The following is a 22,665-nucleotide window of genomic DNA, read 5'->3' as shown; positions in this document are numbered from 1 at the left end:
AATAAACGTAACAGTTAATCCAAATAAACACCGCTGACACTTTTAGTTGTGCTATGTTTTACTTAGATAATGGCATATTTATTAAGAACGGGACTCTTATTTTGTCTATTAGTTCCTCACTCGCTCTTCCGGTGTTTCGCTGACTGATATTTCAAATTACACACCGCGCGACAGACGCGAATATTATTAATTTAAACAAGAACATTCTGATCGTCTGTATAGTTATACAAACGATTTTAAAATGATACACAAATGCTTATATTGTGGTTCGGCGGACCAGTGTTCAATCACAGATGGTGCTGATGTCAGTTACTCCTGTGAGTTTTTGGACAGTCTAACGTTAGTGTTTGGATAAAATAAAAAAAAATGCTTTTTCTTAAAATATTATAATAAATTAAAGCTACATTCGGCGTTTTATTTTCTGTAATTTGTATAAATAGACATGTGTAATTTTACCTCTGTTTACAATAGTGGAACTCCTATTTGACTATTATTAATGCAATTATACTCTTTTTTCAAATGTACGTTTTCTTAATCTAATGTTTTAACTTATTTTCACATTTTAATTAATTTATGTATGCATGTATATAACCAACCAGGCATAACATTATGACTGGTGAAGTGAATAACACTGATGATCTCCTGTTAGTGGGTGGGGTATATTAGGCAGCAAGTGAACATTTAGTCCTCAGAGTTGATGTGTGTGAAGCAGGAGAAATGGGCAAGCGTAAGGATTTGAGCGAGTTTGGCCAGATTGTGACGGCTAGACGACTGGGTCAGAGCATCTCCAAAACTGCAGCTCTTGTGGGCTGTTCCCGGTCTGCAGTGGTCAGTATCTATCAAAAGTGCTCCAAGAGGACCAGTGGAGAACCGGCCACAGGGTCATGGGCGGCCAAGGCTCATTGATGACCGTGGGGAGCGAAGGCTGGCCCGTGGGGTCCGATCAAACAGACGAGCTACTGGAGCTCAAACTGCTCCAGAAGTTAATGCTGGTTCTGATAGAAAGCTGTCAGAATACACAGAGCAGCTCAGTTTGAGGCGTATGGACCAGTCAGGGTGACCTCTGACCCCTGACCCCGCCCAAAGCACCAACAGTGGCACGTGAGCATCAGAACTGGACCACGGAGCAATGGAAGAAGGTGGCCTGGTCTGAGGAATCACGTGTTCTTCTACATCACGTGGATGGCCGGGTGTGTGTGTGTGTGTGTGTGTGTGTGTGTGGCTTACCTGGGGAACACATGGCCCCAGGATGCACTATGGGAAGAAGGCGAGCCGGCGGAGGCAGTGTGATGCTTTGGCCAATGTTCTGCTGGGAAACCTTGGGTCCTCCATCCATGTGGATGTTACTTTGACACGCTCCACCTACCTAAGCATTGCTGAGACCATGTTCAGCCTTTGATGGAAACGGTATTCTGGTGGCTGTGGCTCTTCCAGCAGGATAATGCTCCTGACACAAAGCACAAATGCTTCAGGAATGGTTTGAGGAGCACAACGACCAGTTTGAGGCGTCGACTCGGCCTCCAGATTCCCCAGATCTCAATCCAATCGAGCATCTGTGGGATGAGCCGAACACACAAGGCCGATCCACCTCGCAACTTACAGGACTTAAAGGATCTGCTGCTGACATCTTGGTGCCGGATACCACAGCACACCTTCAGGGGTCTAGAGTAGTCCATCAGAGACGGGTCAGGGGGACCAACATCAATCAATCAGCTTCATTTATATTGTGCTTTTACAATGCCGATTGTTTCAAAGCAGCTTCACAGTGTCAAACAGGACAATACTGCAACAAACATAATATTAGGAAGGTGGTCATAATGTTATGCCTGACCAGTGTGTGCATATGTATATATGTTTATATATGTATATGTTGTTGTTATTGACATTGTTCTCCTTGCAGACACGTGTGTTGGTTTGTGAGTCTCATCATGGCTTCACTGGTGGACTATGAGGATTCTGACAGCGATCCGGATCCAGAGCTTCAGGCTTCCTCTCCTCAGCCTCATCTGGAGCTTTATAATGATCAAGCCCTCATCACCAGCTCCTCTTCATCTTCATCAGCATCAGCTTCAGCATCAGCATCTTCATCAGCATCTTCATCTCAGAGCTCCATGAAGAGAGCGCCGCTGCAGCCGGCTGTGGTCAGGCCGTATGTCCCCAAGAGACAGCGCGTGTCCACCGCATCGCTCCCGACTCCAGAGACTCCGGACACTCGTCCCTCCGCTGGAGCTCCTCTGCTGTCCGAGGTCTCGGAGAGAGTGCGGCCGTTCCTGGGACGAAAGCAGGGACGGGTGGAGCTGCCCAGACGAGTGCAGTTCTGCCTTCAGGCCCATCAGGGTCCAGTCAACACGCTGCAGTGGAGTCCAGTGGAGGAGCTCAGTCACCTGCTGCTCTCCGCCTCCATGGACAACACCTGCAAGGTGAGACTAAACCCAAACTAACCGGACCTATCCCAGCTTAACCTAACATAAACTAAACCAACACAGACTAACCTACCAGACCCAACCTAACCTAACCTATCCCAGCTTAACCTATTCCAGATTAACCCAACCTAACCTATCCCAACCTAACCTATTCCAGATTAACCCAACCTAACCTATTCCAGATTAACCCAACCTAACCTATCCCAACCTAACCTATTCCAGATTAACCCAACCTAACCTATCCCAATTTAACCTATTTCAGATTAACCCAACCTAACCTATCCCAACCTAACCTATTCCAGATTAACCCAATTTAACCTATCCCAACCTAACCTATTCCAGATTAACCCAACCTAACCTATCCCAACCTAACCTATTCCAGATTAACCCAACCTAACCTATCCCAATTTAACCTATTTCAGATTAACCCAACCTAACCTATCCCAACCTAACTTATTCCAGATTAACCCAATTTAACCTATCCCAACCTAACCTATTCCAGATTAACCCAACCTAACCTATCCCAACCTAACCTATTCCAGATTAACCCAACCTAACCTATCCCAACCTAACCTATTCCAGATTAACCCAACCTAACCTATCCCAACCTAACCTATTCCAGATTAACCCAATTTAACCTATCCCAACCTAACCTAACCTATCTCAGTTTAACTCAACCTAAGATAACCCGACCTAACCTATCCCAACCTAACCTATTCCAGATTAACCCAATTTAACCTATCCCAACCTAACCTAACCTATCTCAGTTTAACTCAACCTAAGATAACCCGACCTAACCTATCCCAATCCAACCTAACCTATCCCAGCTTAAACTAACATAAACTAACCCAACCTAACCTACCAAACACAACTTAACCTTACATAACCCATCCCAACCTAACCTAACACAACCTAACACAACTCAACCTAACCTATCCCAGCTTAACCCAACCTAATGTAACTAACCCAATCTAACCTATCCCAACTCAACTTAACCTGACATAACCCAACTCAACCTATCCCAACCTAACCTAACTTAACCTAATGCAACCCAAACTTACCAAAACTAACCTATCCCATCTTAACCCAACCTAACACAACACAACATACCTTAGGTGAAAACAACACAACACAACCCAAACTAACCTAACCAGCCTCTTGCTCTATAGATGCTCATCTCTCTGGGAAATATATTTACGCCCCTGATCTGAAAGTCTTCATCCTTCCATCTGAACCAGTTATCTCTGAAGACTAGCAGTGGATGCTTTATGAGCAGCAGGAGAATCATATTCACCCACACAGAGCCCAAGCACAACCAAAACAATGTTCTTCTGCTAAATGCCTGCAGTTTTCTTTTTTAACCACTAGAGGGACAAAAGTTACATTTGTCGGTCTGTAGATGTGGCTCATCTGTGGGGTTTCCAGCAGGTGCACTGCAAAAAATGCTCTTCTTTCTCAGTATTTTTGTCTTGTTTCCAGTCTAAACATCTAAACATTCTTAAAACAAGAAACATTTACTTGACAAGTAAAAATGTATGTCTTGTTTTGGGAAAAAATAACTCAAAATTAAGAGTTTTGGCTTAAAATAAGATAAATAATCTGCCAATTTGTTTTCTGTTTGAATTAAGATTATTTTTCTCACCCCATTGGCAGATTATTTATCTTATTTTAAGCAAAAACTCTCTTCATTTTGAGTTATTTTTCCCCAAAACAAGACAATTACTTTTGCTTGTCTAGTAAATGCTTCTTGTTTTAAGAATTTTTAGATGTTTGGACTAGAAACAAGACAAAAATACTGAGAAAGAAGAGCATTTTTTGCAGTGTGTGTGTCCTTGTGATGTAGGGTTTATGTGTGTCGAGACCCAGGAGAAAAGCTCCCGCTCATGTCCTGAGGAAAGGTGGAGGACGCGCGTTCAGAACCGCTGAACTCGTTTAATGCCCTGAGCTGCGATGAGCCTCAGATATCATGAGGAGAGATGCTGCGCTCACAGGCCAGACACTGGGACCTAAAGCGCTGGTGTATGGGTCAGAACTCCTCTGGAGTGTGTGTGAGTGGCCAGACACTGGGACCTAAAGCGCTGGTGTATGGGTCAGAACTCCTCTGGAGTGTGTGTGAGTGGCCAGACACTGGGACCTAAAGCGCTGGTGTATGGGTCAGAACTCCTCTGGAGTGTGTGTGAGTGGCCAGACACTGGGACCTAAAGCGCTGGTGTATGGGTCAGAACTCCTCTGGAGTGTGTGTGAGTGGCCAGACACTGGGACCTAAAGCGCTGGTGTATGGGTCAGAACTCCTCTGGAGTGTGTGTGAGTGGCCAGACACTGGGACCTAAAGCGCTGGTGTATGGGTCAGAACTCCTCTGGAGTGTGTGTGTGGGTGGCCAGACACTGGGACCTAAAGCGCTGGTGTATGGGTCAGAACTCCTCTGGAGTGTGTGTGAGTGGCCAGACACTGGGACCTAAAGCGCTGGTGTATGGGTCAGAACTCCTCTGGAGTGTGTGTGAGTGGCCAGACACTGGGACCTAAAGCGCTGGTGTATGGGTCAGAACTCCTCTGGAGTGTGTGTGAGTGGCCAGACACTGGGACCTAAAGCGCTGGTGTATGGGTCAGAACTCCTCTGGAGTGTGTGTGAGTGGCCAGACACTGGGACCTAAAGCGCTGGTGTATGGGTCAGAACTCCTCTGGAGTGTGTGTGAGTGGCCAGACACTGGGACCTAAAGCGCTGGTGTATGGGTCAGAACTCCTCTGGAGTGTGTGTGAGTGGCCAGACACTGGGACCTAAAGCGCTGGTGTATGGGTCAGAACTCCTCTGGAGTGTGTGTGTGAGTGGCCAGACATTGGGACCTAAAGCGCTGGTGTATGGGTCAGAACTCCTCTGGAGTGTGTGTGAGTGGCCAGACACTGGGACCTAAAGCGCTGGTGTATGGGTCAGAACTCCTCTGGAGTGTGTGTGAGTGGCCAGACACTGGGACCTAAAGCGCTGGTGTATGGGTCAGAACTCCTCTGGAGTGAGTGTGTGAGTGGCCAGACACTGGGACCTAAAGCGCTGGTGTATGGGTCAGAACTCCTCTGGAGTGTGTGTGTGAGTGGCCAGACATTGGGACCTAAAGCGCTGGTGTATGGGTCAGAACTCCTCTGGAGTGTGTGTGTGAGTGGCCAGACACTGGGACCTAAAGCGCTGGTGTATGGGTCAGAACTCCTCTGGAGTGTGTGTGTGAGTGGCCAGACACTGGGACCTAAAGCGCTGGTGTATGGGTCAGAACTCCTCTGGAGTGTGTGTGTGAGTGGCCAGACACTGGGACCTAAAGCACTGGTGTATGGGTCAGAACTCCTCTGGAGTGTGTGTGTGAGTGGCCAGACATTGGGACCTAAAGCGCTGGTGTATGGGTCAGAACTCCTCTGGAGTGTGTGTGTGAGTGGCCAGACACTGGGACCTAAAGCGCTGGTGTATGGGTCAGAACTCCTCTGGAGTGTGTGTGTGAGTGGCCAGACACTGGGACCTAAAGCACTGGTGTATGGGTCAGAACTCCTCTGGAGTGTGTGTGAGTGGCCAGACACTGGGACCTAAAGCGCTGGTGTATGGGTCAGAACTCCTCTGGAGTGTGTGTGTGAGTGGCCAGACACTGGGACCTAAAGCGCTGGTGTATGGGTCAGAACTCCTCTGGAGTGTGTGTGAGTGGCCAGACACTGGGACCTAAAGCGCTGGTGTATGGGTCAGAACTCCTCTGGAGTGTGTGTGTGAGTGGCCAGACACTGGGACCTAAAGCACTGGTGTATGGGTCAGAACTCCTCTGGAGTGTGTGTGTGAGTGGCCAGACACTGGGACCTAAAGCGCTGGTGTATGGGTCAGAACTCCTCTGGAGTGTGTGTGTGAGTGGCCAGACACTGGGACCTAAAGCGCTGGTGTATGGGTCAGAACTCCTCTGGAGTGTGTGTGAGTGGCCAGACACTGGGACCTAAAGCGCTGGTGTATGGGTCAGAACTCCTCTGGAGTGTGTGTGAGTGGCCAGACACTGGGACCTAAAGCGCTGGTGTATGGGTCAGAACTCCTCTGGAGTGTGTGTGAGTGGCCAGACACTGGGACCTAAAGCGCTGGTGTATGGGTCAGAACTCCTCTGGAGTGAGTGTGTGAGTGGCCAGACACTGGGACCTAAAGCGCTGGTGTATGGGTCAGAACTCCTCTGGAGTGTGTGTGTGAGTGGCCAGACACTGGGACCTAAAGCGCTGGTGTATGGGTCAGAACTCTTCTGGAGTGTGTGTGTGAGTGGCCAGACACTGGGACCTAAAGCGCTGGTGTATGGGTCAGAACTCTTCTGGAGTGTGTGTGTGAGTGGCCAGACACTGGGACCTAAAGCGCTGGTGTATGGGTCAGAACTCCTCTGGAGTGTGTGTGTGAGTGGCCAGACACTGGGACCTAAAGCGCTGGTGTATGGGTCAGAACTCCTCTGGAGTGTGTGTGTGAGTGGCCAGACACTGGGACCTAAAGCGCTGGTGTATGGGTCAGAACTCCTCTGGAGTGTGTGTGTGAGTGGCCAGACACTGGGACCTAAAGCGCTGGTGTATGGGTCAGAACTCCTCTGGAGTGTGTGTGTGAGTGGCCAGACACTGGGACCTAAAGCGCTGGTGTATGGGTCAGAACTCTTCTGGAGTGTGTGTGTGTGGCCAGACACTGGGACCTAAAGCGCTGGTGTATGGGTCAGAACTCTTCTGGAGTGTGTGTGTGAGTGGCCAGACACTGGGACCTAAAGCGCTGGTGTATGGGTCAGAACTCCTCTGGAGTGTGTGTGTGAGTGGACTTCAGTGGGACCTAAAGCGCTGGTGTATGGGTCAGAACTCCTCTGGAGTGTGTGTGTGAGTGGACTTCAGTGGGAAATTTGGTGAGGTGACGTTGGGTCATGGCCAGCTTGCTCTGCCCACAGTCGGATATGAGAGCTGCCGCTATCAGATGCTGTTTCGTGTGTGTGTGTGTGTGTGTGTGTGTGTGTGTGTGTGTGTGTGTGTGTGTGTGTGTGTGTGTGTGTTTAATAATAAAGCTTTGTCTGGAGGGTGGAGGAGCACTGCAAAAAATGCTCTTCTTCCTCAGTATTTTTGTCTTGTTTCTAGTCTAAACATCTAAAAATCCTTACATTAAGAAACATTTACTAGACAAGCAAAAGTAATTGTCTTGTTTTGGGAAAAATAACTCAAAATGAAGAGAGTTTTTGCTTAAAATAAGATAAATAATCTTGTTTTCTGTTTGAATTAAGATTATTTTTCTCACCCCATTGGCAGATTATTAATCTTATTTTAAGCAAAAACTCTCTTCATTTAGAGTTATTTTTCACCAAAACAAGACAATTACTTTTGCTTGTCTAGTAAATGTTTCTTGTTTTAAGAATTTTTAGATGCTTGGACTAGAAACAAGACAGAAATACTGAGTAAGAAGAGCATGTTTTGCAGCGAGTCAGTGGAGCCTTTATCTGAATTCATTCGTGATGATTCCCGTCCGTGCAATTCGCCCCAAAAAACTCCACTACAAAATTATGTTTTTATAGTAAACCTCTACTGTAGTTTGCCAGCATTTCCACCACATATGAATGAACAATCATCAGGCTTTGATAGATCATCATTTTAGTGATTTTTTTTTTAACCCCTTAACTGTCGCCGTCCCACAGGGGGGACGCTTGGCACTCTTTTCTTTTTTTTTGATGGCCTTTTTTTCATATCCTATATTTTAGTAATCATCATAAATTAGGGATCATTCGAAAGCTTACGAACTCAAAATTCATCCTGTGAAACCGTTTTGAAATCGGACGTTGTGTTTCCATGGAAACGGTGCTCAAATTTCTTCTAGCAGTGGACCCCCTAGTGGACGTTGTCATGTTTCATATTACAACATTTATTTGAACTACTTTATAATCTTTTCTGATCTTGACAAAATGCATATCGCCGGAAAGGTCTGAGTCTCAAGGTTCCATATTTGGTGATGGAAGTGATATTTGTACAGAGATTTACAGAAAAATGCATTTAAAAAAACAATCAATGTAATGTGTGACACCCAGTGGCTATTTTTGGTACAGCGCCTAAAATATAATCTCATGGGAACTTCAATTTTTGAGATATCAACTTTAAATTAGGAACACAACTTGGTTAGACACATGGCTTTGATTTTATTCTATTGTGAATAAAATAAAAGTTTATGAGATTATTGCAATTAATTTTTTATTCACAATTTGTAGAGGGTCCCAACTTTTTTGGAATCGGATTTGTATAAAATATGGAAAACTTCTGAACTCCTAATATTTGTGAAATAGTTCCTCCCTTTTTTTGACCTGCATATTTTCGTGTTCAAAAACAGCTGCGCAGACAGAAAGTCTCCACTACCATGTAGTCTTAAATGTCATAAGTTCTCATGCATTTCATATTTTAGTAGTTGACAAGCTACCAAAGAGTTAGTTTTTATTATCTGACTATTAACTGTCTTTCCCAAACCAGTGAGGCTCAGTTTGTCAAGTCATTTATACAGCGCTTTCACAGTACAGATTGTGTCAAAGCCGCTTCACAGTGATAACAGGAGATTAATGAGCCGGAGATTGTTTGGGCTGTACATCAGCTCTAGAGAAAACGTATTGTCCAGCTAAAGTAAGTTTATGATTGATTCCTTTCCGTTGTGAATAATCATGAGTTATTTACCTTGTGGCACTTACATTACACAGTCCTCATCTAAAATAGAAAACTTTTAATGTGTTCTGGCCGTTCATTTGCATGGCAACAGTGTTTGGAGGCTTGAGAATGCAAACTTTGAAACAGGTTTTGAAACGAGACCGTTTATCATCTGTAGAGTGGGAAAGCGAAGGAGGGGACAGTTCCAGAGTTTAGGAGCTAAATAGGAAAAGGATCGACCGCCTGCAGTTGATTTAGATATTCTAGGTATGATCAACTGGCCAGAGTTTAGAGACCGCAATAGACGTGATGGAGTATAATGTGTTAAGAGCTCGCTTAAGTACTGGAGCTAAACCATTTAGTGCTTTGAGTAATAAGCAGGATTTTAAAATGTCTGCGATGTTTAATAGGGAGCCAGTGCAGTGTTAACAGAACTGGACTAATATGATCATACTTCCTGGTTCTAGTAAGAACTCGAGCTGCTGCGTTTTGGACCAGCTGGAGTTTGTTTATTAAGCGAGCAGGGCAACCACCCAGTAGAGCATTACAGTCATCTAGCCTTGAGCTCATGAACGCATGTACTAACTGTTCAGCATTTTGCACTGAAAGCATGTGCCGTAATTTAGATATATTTTTAAGATGGTAGAATGCGGTTTTACAGATGCTAGAAACGTGGCTTTCAAATGAAAGATTGGTATCAAAGAGCACACCCAGGTTCCTCACTGACGACGAGGGCTTGACAGAGCAGTCATCAAGTGTTAGACAGTATTCTCGGTTACTACTTGTGGAACTTTTCTGTCCAATAATTAATTTTTTTTTTTTGAATTAAGTTGCAGGAAATTACTATTCATCCAGTGTTTTTTATATCAGCTCTGCATTCCGTTTATCTTGTGAACTGGTAGGTTTCGTCAGGGCGTGAGGAAATATAGAGCTGAGTATCGTCAGCATAACAATGAAAGCTAACGCCATGCTTCCTAATGATATCTCCCAGTGGTAGCATATTTGACTCCTGGCTCCATCATACTCACCCCACAGGCTTTATGAACACACACTCTGGATGAAGCTTTGCCTGCACATTCATGACCCTGAATGAGGAAAAGTCTAAACTTTTCATGAACAATCTGTGTTTGTAGGTGTGGGACGGTGTTGGCGGTGGGCGGTGCTTACAGACTTACTCCGCCCACAGGGGTGCGGTGCGTGATGCGTGCTGGCTGCCTTGCGGGCGGCGCCTCCTTTCGGGCTCTTTTGACGGCACGGCGGCGATCACTGACGTGGAGACGGGTGAGTTTGCCGACAAACTTCATTACATTACTTACACTGCAAAAAATGCTCCTCTTCCTCAGTCATTCTGTCTTGTTTCCAGTCTAAATATCTAACTATTCTTAAATCAAGATGCATTTACTAGATCAGTAAAACAACATAAGATATTGTTTCTTGTTTTCTGGGGAAAAATATCAAAATGAAGAGAGTTTTTGCTTAAAGGGGGGGTGAAACACTCAGTTTCAGTCAGTGTCATGTCAATCTTGAGTACCTATAGAGTAGCATTGCATCCTGCATATCTCCGAAAAGTCTTTATTTTTTTAATAATTATATAAGAAAGATGCGCTGTTCCGAGTCTTTCCGAAAAAAGCCGAGCGGGTGGGGGCGTGTCGTGTGAGCGGAGCTAAATGACGTGTGCAGCAGCGCGCTGTGTGTTGAGTCGAGTGCGTCATCCCTAACAGCGGGAAAAAAACTTTATTCAAAATAAAAATATGGCTTTTAATCAGATACAGCCATACATCTATGATCCGGAATCAGACCCAGAGGCTGCAGTTGAACAGGAGCAGCAGCAAAAACGACTAGAGCAGGACGTCTCTATGTGGTACAAGGTATACACTAACTATATAATATGCTTAGCGGCTTGTGTTATTTACATATTTATACTTCAATTATATCGTCGTATTTTTGTCTTTGAAGGTGTACATGTGGGAAGTGCAGTTGTGCACGTGTGTATGTGTTTGTGTGTTTACGCGTGGTTTGTGTAGACAGTAAGCGGACTAAAAAAAACAGACATTTGAAGCAGTCTCACTCACCCTTCTAACGTTGGGACTGCTCCATCCTTCAGCATTAGGCGATCGGAAAAGCCGGCGTCGAGCTGGGCCTTGTTTATCTTAGTCGGCACCGAAATGCAGTGAACAGATATAAACATTCGCGCAACTCAGTTGCTGATCCGGAAAAGCAAATTACATCCACTGTTGCCTTAACGCGGGGTTTTGGAGAATCTGTGCAGGACTGTCTTGGTCTGGCAACCAAAAACCCACTTTTTTGGTGACATTATGTGCTATGTGTAATAGTGTTGTCAAAAATATCGATATTTCGATATATATCGATACTGGAATATCTGAAACGATACGATTCTCAGTTTTTACAGTATCGATATCAGCTGCGCTCTCCTCTCTGACCGTCAGCGAGCTGACACACACCGGCATATTCTCACTCAGCCCGGTTAACCTCTGAGCACGGCGAACGCGCGTTCTGCTGGACTTTTTCCTCATGACAGTGTGTTAGTGTTAGTGAGTGATCGGTCTGAATTTCGCGCGGGATTGCACATAAATTAATTCTACTAATCCCCGCAGATTTCGTGCTCCACATCTGAAGCGCACACACACATAGCCTACCGTAATAAAGCCGCCTCTGACATGATACAAGTGCAAACATTTGCTTCCTTTTCCAGCTTATTATTGGTCAAATACACTCAAAGAATTATCAGTGCACATCTGGAAGAGTATTAACGTAACCACAGTCGCAAACAGTTCAGGAAGAACGAGTAACAGGAACAGTGTTCAGGATCCATGCGTCCGTTAGTCTTAAAGGGACCGCAGTCATTTGTTATTCAAACTACAAAAAGACACGATCAACTGCTCTTGACTGATCAACTTGTGTAACTTTAATAGTTTCATCTGTACGCTATTGAATTTTTTACAAAGAACATTATCCAATGTTGTTTTAAATGTAATTACTATGCATTTTTTAAATTCAGTTTCTTATCTGAATGTTAGTATACCTGAAAAAATAAAGCAGTCTGTTTAATTTGTATCTTCTATTCTATTGTATTTATTTGTGCTATTGTTTGTAATCTGTTTATTTGTTCTTATTTTATTACTGTTTACTCGTCTTTTTTAATTCAATTTACCATTCGAAATCAAGCTTTCTTGTGCTGTGTGTAAGCTATTGCAACACAATTACCCCATTGTAAATAATACATTGAGATAGCAAAAATTTGTGAGATAATTTTAATAGTAATTGATCAATTGATCAATAATTGTTCAAATCAAAACGATGCCCAACCCTAAGGAACATGCTGGCCACATGAATTTTTAGTAAAAAATAACAATGAATAATAACAAGTTCTGTTGTCATATTAAGCATCTTATCTTATTTATTTATTTTTTTACTGTGGTATCGATTTAGTATCGATATATCGATATTTTAGTCTGATATCGTATCGAAGTCATAATTTTGGTATCGTGACAACACTAATGTGTAATTGTCACCTGTCCAGTATCCTACAAGCCAGCGCTTTGATGGGCGTAGGCTGTTGCTTTCGCTCTCTCCCTCACGCGCTTCCGGTAGAATTGTCCGTAAGGCCCATACAAGGAAATTCCGCCCCCACTAACGTCAATGGGGACGCATGATCTCAAAAAACTTGCCGAAACTTATGACTAACCGGAAGTAGTATTTTTGACAAAGAAATACTCCCATCAAACGTCCACCTTAACTTTTGAAACTTTGTCTATGTTTAGTATGGGATTCCAAGTCTTTAACAGTGTAAAAAGATCAGTATGCATGAAACAGCATTTCACCCCCCCTTTAAAACAGGCAAAATGATCTGCCAATGGGGTGAGAGAAATAATCTCTTTTCTTGTTTCCGTCCCAATCAGAAATAAGATTATTTCTCTCACCCCATTGGCAGATCATTTTGCCTGTTTTAAGCAAAAACTCTCTTCATTTTGATATTTTTCCCCAGAAAACAAGAAACAATATCTTATGTTGTTTTACTGATCTAGTAAATGCATCTTGATTTAAGAATAGTTAGATATTTAGACTGGAAACAAGAAAAAATTACTGAGTAGGAAGAGCATTTTTTGCAGTGTGAAGCGTTACTGAGTAAAAATCAGGGAATAGTGATTAAAATGGATGTTATGAACGTGTTTGAGAAAGAAATGAATGAGAGGTGTTCTAATTAAGATGGTACATGTGTGTAGGCTGTAAACTGAAGAATGGTTTATTTTTATATCAGACCATTATTGTGGATCTGACCATTTTTTTTATTTTTATTATTATTATTTTTATTATTGTCTTTACAACTGTTTTAACTATGCTTGTTTTAAAAATTTTATTCGTCCATATGGTACTCTTTTTTTCTCATGCATTTGTTACCACTGTTTTAATTAATTTCTATGTAAAGCACTTTGAATTGCCATTGGGTATGAAATGTGCTATGCAAATAATCTTGCCTTGCCTTGCGTTAGTTCCCCCATAAATGTGAATTGTGTGATTAATTCCTCCTGTGGTTGGCCAGCCGTCAGACCTCCGCTCATCTTCACACACAGATGAAGATATTAGTGTTGAAATCCGATGGCTCAGAAAGGCCTTCATTGACACCAATGTCATTTCCTCTCTCAAGACCCATAAAGGCACTAAAGACGTCGTTACAAAGCCCATCTCACTACAGCGGCTCTACAATCATTGATGAAGAGGCCAGAATAGAGTTAGTGCGCAAAAACACTAAATAACGACTTATAGAGTGATGGCCGATTTCAGAACAAAGCTTCGAACCGTTATGAGTCAGTGAATCGATTCATGATTCGAACCGTTATGAGTCAGTGAATCGATTCATGATTCGGATCGCGAGTCAAACTGCTGAAATCACGTGACGTTGGCGATCCGAATCATGAATCGATTCACTGACTCATAACGGTTCGAATCATGAATCGATTCACTGACTCATAACGGTTCGAAGCTTTGTTTTGAAGTCGGCTTTCAACACTAATATCTTCATCTGTGTGTGAAGATGAGCGGAGGTCTGACGGCTGGCCAACCACAGGAGGAATTAATCACACTATTTACATTTATGGGGGAACTAACGCTTTAATTAATGTCCTGCGAGTCCGTCTGGAGCGGATCATATCAGGCCAGATGCAGGAGAAGCTTATCATGTTTTGCGTTGTGTTTCTTCAGCTGCTCATCATGAGAGACACGTTTCTTATCGCTGTGCTAATTACAATCCTTAATTAAAAACTCACAGACGAAGCGTGTTAATTATGCAGGAGGACGATTCTTATCATTCTCACCATTCAAAGACATTCATTAGGCAACATTACATTACAACTATACTTCTACAGCATTTATTAATGTCAATTTCAACATTTCATTTTAATTAACGTTGTAAGTGCACTGCAAAAAAAAATGCTCTTCTTACTCAGTATTTTTGTCTTGTTTCTAGTCACAATATATAAAAATTCTTACATTGAGAAACATTTACTAGACAAGCAAAAGTAATTGTCTTGTTTTGGGGAAAAATAACTCAAAATGAAGAGAGTTTTTGCTTAAAATAAGATAAATAATCTGCCAATGGGGTGAGAAAAATAATCTTGTTTTCTGTTTGAATTAAGATTATTTTTCTCACCCCATTGGCAGATTATTTATCTTATTTTAAGCAAAAACTCTCTTCATTTGGAGTTATTTTTCCCCTAAACAAGACAATTACTTTTGCTTGTCTAGTAAATACTTTGTTTTAAGATTTTTTTTAGATGTTTGGACTAGAAACAAGACAAAAATACTAAGAAAGAAAAGCGTTGTTTGCAGTGTGAACAAACATGATCAAACAATGAAGAATTTGTATGAACTAATGTAAGAATTGAGCTCGTATTGTAAAGTGTAAACCAGTGAAGTTGCATCCGAGACTGAGATCAAGTCAAACTCGGTCATTTGCAAATCTCCTCATTAATATGCATGCATGAGTTGATCATTATGAATCATGTCACAGTGTAATGAATCAGCAGCTAATAAAGACATTCACCCGCTGCGCTGCTTTACCAACATCCATCAGTTATGAGACTATTTGAGAAGATTATTGAAGGTGTGTTCTCGTCAGATCAATAATATTACTGAATATAAAGTGCTGATACCGATGGCTCCTCAGGTCAGATCGTCGCTCAGATGGAGAATGGTTTTAAGGTGAGCTGCGTCGCCCCGCAACCTTCTGACCCCGACGTGTTCCTAAGTGGCGGCTTCAGTTCAGAGGTCAAAGCCTGGGACGCCCGCTGCCGTAAGGTCAGTCTGACTGCAAACTCTTACTAAAATCAGAACCAAAGCACACATCACCAGCAAAAATGTGCTCAAAAAGTTGGTGCTCGACAAAAGAGAAAAAAGTCGGCACGCCGCAGCTCCAAAAATATGCAAAAAATATATAATAGTGCACTGCAGAAAATGCTCTTCTTCCTCAGTATTTTTGTCTTGTTTCTAGTCCAAACATCTAAAAAGTCTTAAAACAAGAAGTATTTACTAGACAAGCAAAAGTAATTGTCTTGTTTTGGGGAATTTGCAGATATATGCAGATTAATGGTCTTTTTGTATGTTTAATATTTGACCCTGGACCACAAAGCCAGTCATAAGGGTCATTGTTTTAATATAATAATTGAATGAATAATAATCTCTCCATTGATGTGAGGTTTGTTAGGACAATATTTGAAAATCTAGAATCTGAGGGTGCAAAAAACATCGAAATAATCTCCTTTAAAGTTGTCCAAATGAAGTACTTAGCAATGCATATTACTACTAATAATAAATGAATGATATATTTACGGTAGGACATTTACATGGAACATGATCTTCATATCCTAATGATTTTTGGCATAAAAGAAAAAAAGGATAATTGTGACCCATATGACGTATGGCTGCCACCAGTGATGCCAGTAATGCGTTACTCTAATCTGATGACTTTTCTCCAGTAGCGAGTAATCTAACGCGTTAGTATTTCCAAACCAGTAATCAGATTAAAGGAGCTTATCCAACTCACTGTGAGTTACTATTTTAGTCATTTTCCTTAGTAAAAAATGTATATATAGTATTTTTCCAGGAAATATTTTTTTATTTAAAATGTCAGGAGATGCATTGTTGACGTTCTTGTTACAAATATACTTCCAACACAGTGAGTGTTGGCAAAAACGGTCGTCATTTATATGTTCACGGCAAGTGCTGAATGTAACTAAGAAAGTAACTTGTAATCTTACTTAGTTACTTTTAAAGGGGTGTCTGCATGCGATGTGACTTGTGTAACTTTAGTTAGTGTGTAATGTCGCTGTGATGTGACTTGTGTAACTTTAGTTAGTGTGTAATGTCGCTGCTTGAGCATAAACAGTCTCTGCAAAGTTACAGCGCTGAAAGTTCACTGCAAACGGAGATATTGTCTTTAAAGTTATGGCAGTTTATTGCCTACAAAAATGGCCGGTTTGGACTACAACGAGCTTCTTCCTGGGTTGGTGACATCATAAACCCTCGCTAGTCTCCGCAGATGTGACTTCTGCCTGTAATGGGAAGGGGCGTGGCCTTAACCTGTGCTTCAGCCAATAAAAATACAGGAAACTACATTTGGCCATCTGACCAATCTAAGACCATTGCGTTTTTCAGAGGGAGGGGCTTCAGAGAAGCAGGAAGCAGACGAGCCGTTCAAAGTACAGACAGCGGTGTGGAATAAAGGGAGAAAAGAAGAAAAATACAGCGTTAAAAAAGAAGAAGTATTAAGACATGTTATACTGCGCCCCATAAACACAACCAAGACTAGAAAAAAAACACAGAACCAGCGCTTTAAAGTCAAGTAATCTGTAAAGTAACTAAGTTACTTTTGAAAGGAGTCATCAGTCATCAGATTACTTTTTCAAAGTTATTTCAAAGTTGCCACAGAAACACCCGTGAGATTATGACATGTTGAGCTCCAGGGTCACACATTTTGTTGCCTTTGTGTTCCATGACTTCATTATTTTATTTATTTTGTTGTCTTTTCTCTTGATTCGTCAGCTGTGATTATCAAGGCTTGTTGAGCATACTTTTGAAGAGCCTGCTTTCCTCGAAGCGGAACCCGTGTGCGGGTCTACTATTACTTTTTTTTGTGCATATCTTTGGAGCTGTGGTGTGTTTATGATTTGAAACCCTTCCCATGAGCCATTGCTGTGAGCGTTTGGACTGCGTTGTGTTTGGCAGGTTCTGCATGTGTATAAAGCTGCGGTTCAGCAGACCCTGGCTGTCCTGTTCCTGAGCGGAGGCCGAGAGTTCGTCAGCAGCACCGACGCCGTGAGTCGAGACTCGGCCGAGCGGACGCTCATCGCCTGGGACTTCCAGACCGCCGCCAAACTCTCCAACCAGATCTTCCACGTAAGAACCTTGGTGCTTCTCTGAGCGCACGCTGCAAAACACGCTCTTCTTCCTCACTCATTCTGTCTCGTTTCCAGTCTAAATATCTAAATATTCTTAAATCAAGATGCATTTACTAGATCAGTAAAACAACATATTTTTTCTTTTTTTGTTGAAAATAAAATCAACAAAACAGGCAAAATGATCTGCCAATGGGGTGAGAAAAATAATCTTATTTCTGACCCAAAAAGAAATAAGATTATTTTTCTCAGTTTTTCTCTATTTAGATCATTTTGCCTGTTTTAAGCAAAAACTCACTTCATCATCAACATCAGTAGCAGCAGCAGCAGCATCAACATCAGCATCAACATCAGCATCAACATCAGCATCAACATCAGCATCAACTTCAACATCAGCATCAACATCAGCATCAACATCAGCATCAGTATCAGCATCAGCATCAGTATCATCAGCATCAGCATCAACATCAGCATCAACATCAGCATCAGTATCATCAACATCAGCATCAACATCAGTACCATAAGTAGCAGCAGCATCAACATCAGTATCTTCAGTAGCAGCAGCATCAACATCAGCATCAGTATCATCAACATCAGCATCAGTATCATCAACATCAGCATCAACATCAGCATCAGTATCATCAACATCAGCATCAGTATCATCAACATCAGCATCAGTATCAGCATCATCAGCATCAGCATCAGTATCAGCATCATTAGCATCAACATCAGTATCTGCATCGTCAGCATCAACATCAGTATCAGCATCATCAGCATCAACATCAGTATCAGCATCATCAGCATCAGCATCAGTATCAGCATCATCAGCATCAGCATCAGTATCAGCATCATTAGCATCAACATCAGTATCAGCATCATCAGCATCAACATCAGTATCAGCATCATCAGCATCAACATCAGTATCAGCATCATCAGCATCAGCATCAGCATCAACATCAGCATCAACATCAGCATCAACATCAGCATCAACATCAGTATCAGCATCAACATCAGCATCAACATCAGCATCAACATCAGTATCAGCATCATCAGCATCAGCATCAACATCAGCACCAGCATCAGTATCAGCATCATCAACATCAGTATCATTAGCATCAACATCAGCATCAACTTGTAATCTTACTTAGTTACTTTTAAAGGGGTGTTTGCATGTGATTAGACATTTGCTGATGTTGATGCTGATACTGATGCTGATGATGCTGATGCTGATGAATACTGATGATGCTGATGCTGATGAATACTGATGATACTGATGCTGCTGCTGCTGCTGCTACTGATGATACTGATGCTGATGATGCTGATGCTGCTGCTACTGATGCTGATGATGCTGCTACTGATGATACTGATGCTGATGATGCTTTTGTTGATACTGATGTTGATGCTGCTGCTACTGATGATGCTGATGATGTTGATGCGGATGCTGCTGCTACTGATGATGCTGATGTTGATGATGCTGATGCTGCTGCTGCTGCTACTGATGATACTGATGCTGATTATGCTGATGATGCTTTTGTTGATGCTGCTGATGTTGATGCTGCTGCTACTGATGATACTGATGCCTATTATGCTGATGATACTGATGCTGATTATGCTGATGATGCTTTTGTTGATGCTGATGTTGATGCTGATGCTGATGCTAATGATGCTGCTGCTGCTGATGATGCTGATGTTGATGCTGATGCTGCTGCTGCTGTTGATGATGTTGATGCTGATGTTGATGTTGATGTTGATGCTACTGCTGATGCTGATGTTGATGCTGCTGCTGCTGCTGCTGCTGCTGCTGATGCTGATACTGATGTTGATGCTGATACTGCTTATGCTGATGCTGATGCTGATGCTGATGCTGATACCGATGCTGATGCTGATTTTGATGCTGATGCTGATGTTAATGCTGATGTTGATGCTGATGCTGATACCGATGCTGATGCTGATGTTAATGCTGATGTTGATGCTGATGCTGATACTGATGCTGATGCTGATGTTAATGCTGATGTTGATGCTGATGCTGATACCGATGCTGATGCTGATGTTAATGCTGATGTTGATGCTAATGCTGATTTTGATGCTGATGCTGATATTGATGCTGATGTTAATGCTGATGTTGATGCTGATGCTCATGCTGATGCTGATGTTGATGCTGATGTTAATAGGAACGATACACCTGCCCGAGTCTGAGCGCTCACCCGCTGGAGGAAACCTTCATCGCTCAGACCAATGGTGGATACATCGCCCTGTTCTCCGCCCAGCGGCCGTATCGCATGAATAAGAGACGCAGATATGAAGGACACAAGGTCAGCGCTAAATCACATGCTCTGCTAAAAATGCTCTTCTTACTCAGTCATTGTGTCTCGTTTCCAGTCTAAATATCTAACAATTCTTAAATCAAGATGCATTTACTAGATCAGTAAAACGACAGGAGATATTTCTCACTTCATTTTTCATACAAAATGAAGAGAGTTTTTTCTTAAAACAGGCAAAATGATCTGCCAATGGGGTGAGAGAAATAATCTTATTTCTGATTGAAATCTTGTTTCTTGTTTCCGTCCCAAACAGAAATCAGATTATTTTTCTCACCCCATTGGCAGATCATTTTGCCTGTTTTAAGCAAAAACTCACTTCATTTAGATTTTATTTTCAACAAACAAGAAAAAATGTTATGTCATTTTCACCAAAGGTTTATTTTTCTCCATCATGCCCTGATGGAGTTTCGGTTCCTTTGGTCGCCTTTGGCTTGGCTTGCTCAGTTGGGGACACTAACATTATGATCAAAGTTATTCAACTAAATATACAAATAATAATAGATTTTATTTATAATGCACTTTTCATTCCGAAGAATCTCAAAGTGCAACAAAGGGGGGGGGGAAATAACAAGTAAAAATATAGAATACTACAAACAATCAACCAACACAGAAAACAGAACAGAAACAGAGCTGATGGTGAACAGAAACAGAGCTGATGGTGAACAGAAACAGAGCTGATGGTGAACAGAAGCAGAGCTGATGGTGAACAGAAACAGAGCTGATGGTGAACAGAAACAGAGCTGATGGTGAACAGAAACAGAGCTGATGGTGAACAGAAACAGAGCTGATGGTGAACAGAAACAGAGCTGATGGTGAACAGAAACAGAGCTGATGGTGAACAGAAACAGAGCTGATGGTGAACAGAAACAGAGCTGATGGTGAACAGAAACAGAGCTGATGGTGAACAGAAACAGAGCTGATGGTGAACAGAAACAGAGCTGATGGTGAACAGAAACAGAGCTGATGGTGAACAGAAACAGAGCTGACGGTGAACAGAAACAGAGCTGATGGTGAACAGAAACAGAGCTGATGGTGAACAGAAACAGAGCTGATGGTGAACAGAAACAGAGCTGATGGTGAACAGAAACAGAGCTGATGGTGAACAGAAACAGAGCTGATGGTGAACAGAAACAGAGCTGATGGTGGAATTCTCTGTTAGCTCCGCAGCACACTGTGGTCCACTCCATGTTTCAGATTTCTCCCAGCGGCAGTGTGTCCCGATGACATCGTTGAGGCACGACAGCTGAAGACCAGATGATGGGTCTTCATGACGATTCAAACGATGGGGATCACCGCAGCACCATGCAGGAGGCAGAACATTTTTCCGGGCACTTCTGTGGACACACCGGGGTCGGCGCAGAAGTCCAAGCCGCTCCACGGCCGCAAAGCAGGACGGAACAGCGGCGCAGCCGAGAAGCGGAACATCCCAACATCATGCCGGACGCCGACGACGAGAGCCCGGATGACGCTAACCCGGTGCAAACTTCAGCCACCATGCAGCTTAAGCCCAAGGGAGACCACCAGTGAGCAGCCGCGGCGAGAAACATGAAATGTCCTCCAAACCAGAACCAACCGCAGCAATTCAAACAAAAACATTAGAGAAGCGGTGGAAAACGGCGAAGAGACGAACAACGTCCTCTCAGTGGCTGCCAGCAATCAGCAACAGCCCCAATTGTAGCTCTGACTGTTAGACTAGTCACAAACATAAGGAAATAAAATAAAATCTAAATCTAATAGTACATTAACATGATTTGTGGGTGGAGAAGCGACGAACAGACGACGCCAGCGTCCTCTCCCCCACGTTGCCTAGCAACCTTTCCAAATAACATTAATGAATTAGGTCTTATTTAATTCTATAAACTATAATACTGATCTGCCAGCATTGTCTCTCTATGATAAATTAAAATAAGCTGATAACATCACTGTTTACTCCAGAACGACTGTACAGCCAAATCTAATTCTGCTGCAGTATTGTCCTGTTTAACACTGAAGCTGCTCTGACACAATCGGCGCTGGAGAAGAGCGATAGAAATAAAGATGACTGATTGATTAAGCAAAAACTCGCTTTTTTTATTTTATTTTCAATAACCATAACCTAATCCTAAACAAGGAAAAATATCTTATGCCATTTTGCTTATCTAGTAAATCATCTTGATTTAAGAATATTTCGATATTTGGACTGAAAACGAAAAAAATACTAAATAAGAAGAGCATGTTTTGCAGTGTGAGCACCCACGTATCCAGAACATATCATGTGACTGAAATCTCTCGTCTCATTGGTTGCAGGTGGAGGGTTTCGCAGTGCATTGTGGGTTCTCCGCGGATGGGAGCGTCCTGGTCTCGGGAAGCTCTACGGGTTCGGTGCACTTCTACGATTATCAGAGCTCGCGGCCGCTGAAGACTCTGGAGGCTCATGAACACGCGTGTGTGTGTTCGGCGCTCCATCCCGTGTTACCCGCCGTCACGGCCACGTGTGATTGGACAGGAGAGATCAAAATATGGACCTGAGCATTCATACGCCCAAGGACATTCAATAGTAATAAAGAGCTTATAATTACACTGCAAAAAATGCTCTTCTTCCTAACTATTCTTAAATCAAGATGATTTACTAGATCAGTAAAACAACAGAAGATATTTTTCCTTGTTTCCTTAAAAATAAAATCTAAATGAAGAGAGTTTTTGCTCAAAACGATCTGCCAATGGGGTGAGAGAAATAATCTTGGTCACACTTTAGTATGGGGAACACATATTCACTATTAACTCCGACTTCTGCCTCATAAACTCCTCATTTACTGCTTATTAATAGTTAGTGCGGTAGTTTTTGTAGCGTTTAAGTTTAGGTATTGGGTCGGATTAAGGGATGTAGAATA

General features: G+C 42.6%; 1 protein-coding gene across 1 annotated transcript; it reads left to right on the top strand.

Moving 5' to 3' along the window:
• The first annotated feature begins 4 nt into the window (after positions 1 to 4).
• Positions 5 to 22,371, top strand: wdr25 (WD repeat domain 25). Its single transcript, XM_067454829.1, has 7 exons — positions 5 to 317; positions 1,901 to 2,420; positions 10,197 to 10,344; positions 15,248 to 15,378; positions 17,305 to 17,475; positions 19,646 to 19,786; positions 22,082 to 22,371. Exons 2-7 carry the CDS (start codon positions 1,929 to 1,931, stop codon positions 22,301 to 22,303), a joined length of 1,305 nt encoding a protein of 434 aa, XP_067310930.1. The 5' UTR covers positions 5 to 317; positions 1,901 to 1,928; the 3' UTR covers positions 22,304 to 22,371.
• The last annotated feature ends 294 nt before the right edge of the window (positions 22,372 to 22,665 follow it).

This window comes from Pseudorasbora parva, chromosome 10, assembly GCF_024679245.1.
Source record: "Pseudorasbora parva isolate DD20220531a chromosome 10, ASM2467924v1, whole genome shotgun sequence".
In the NCBI taxonomy this organism is placed as follows: Eukaryota; Metazoa; Chordata; class Actinopteri; order Cypriniformes; family Gobionidae; genus Pseudorasbora; species Pseudorasbora parva.
This window is presented reverse-complemented; position numbering and strand designations above follow the sequence as displayed.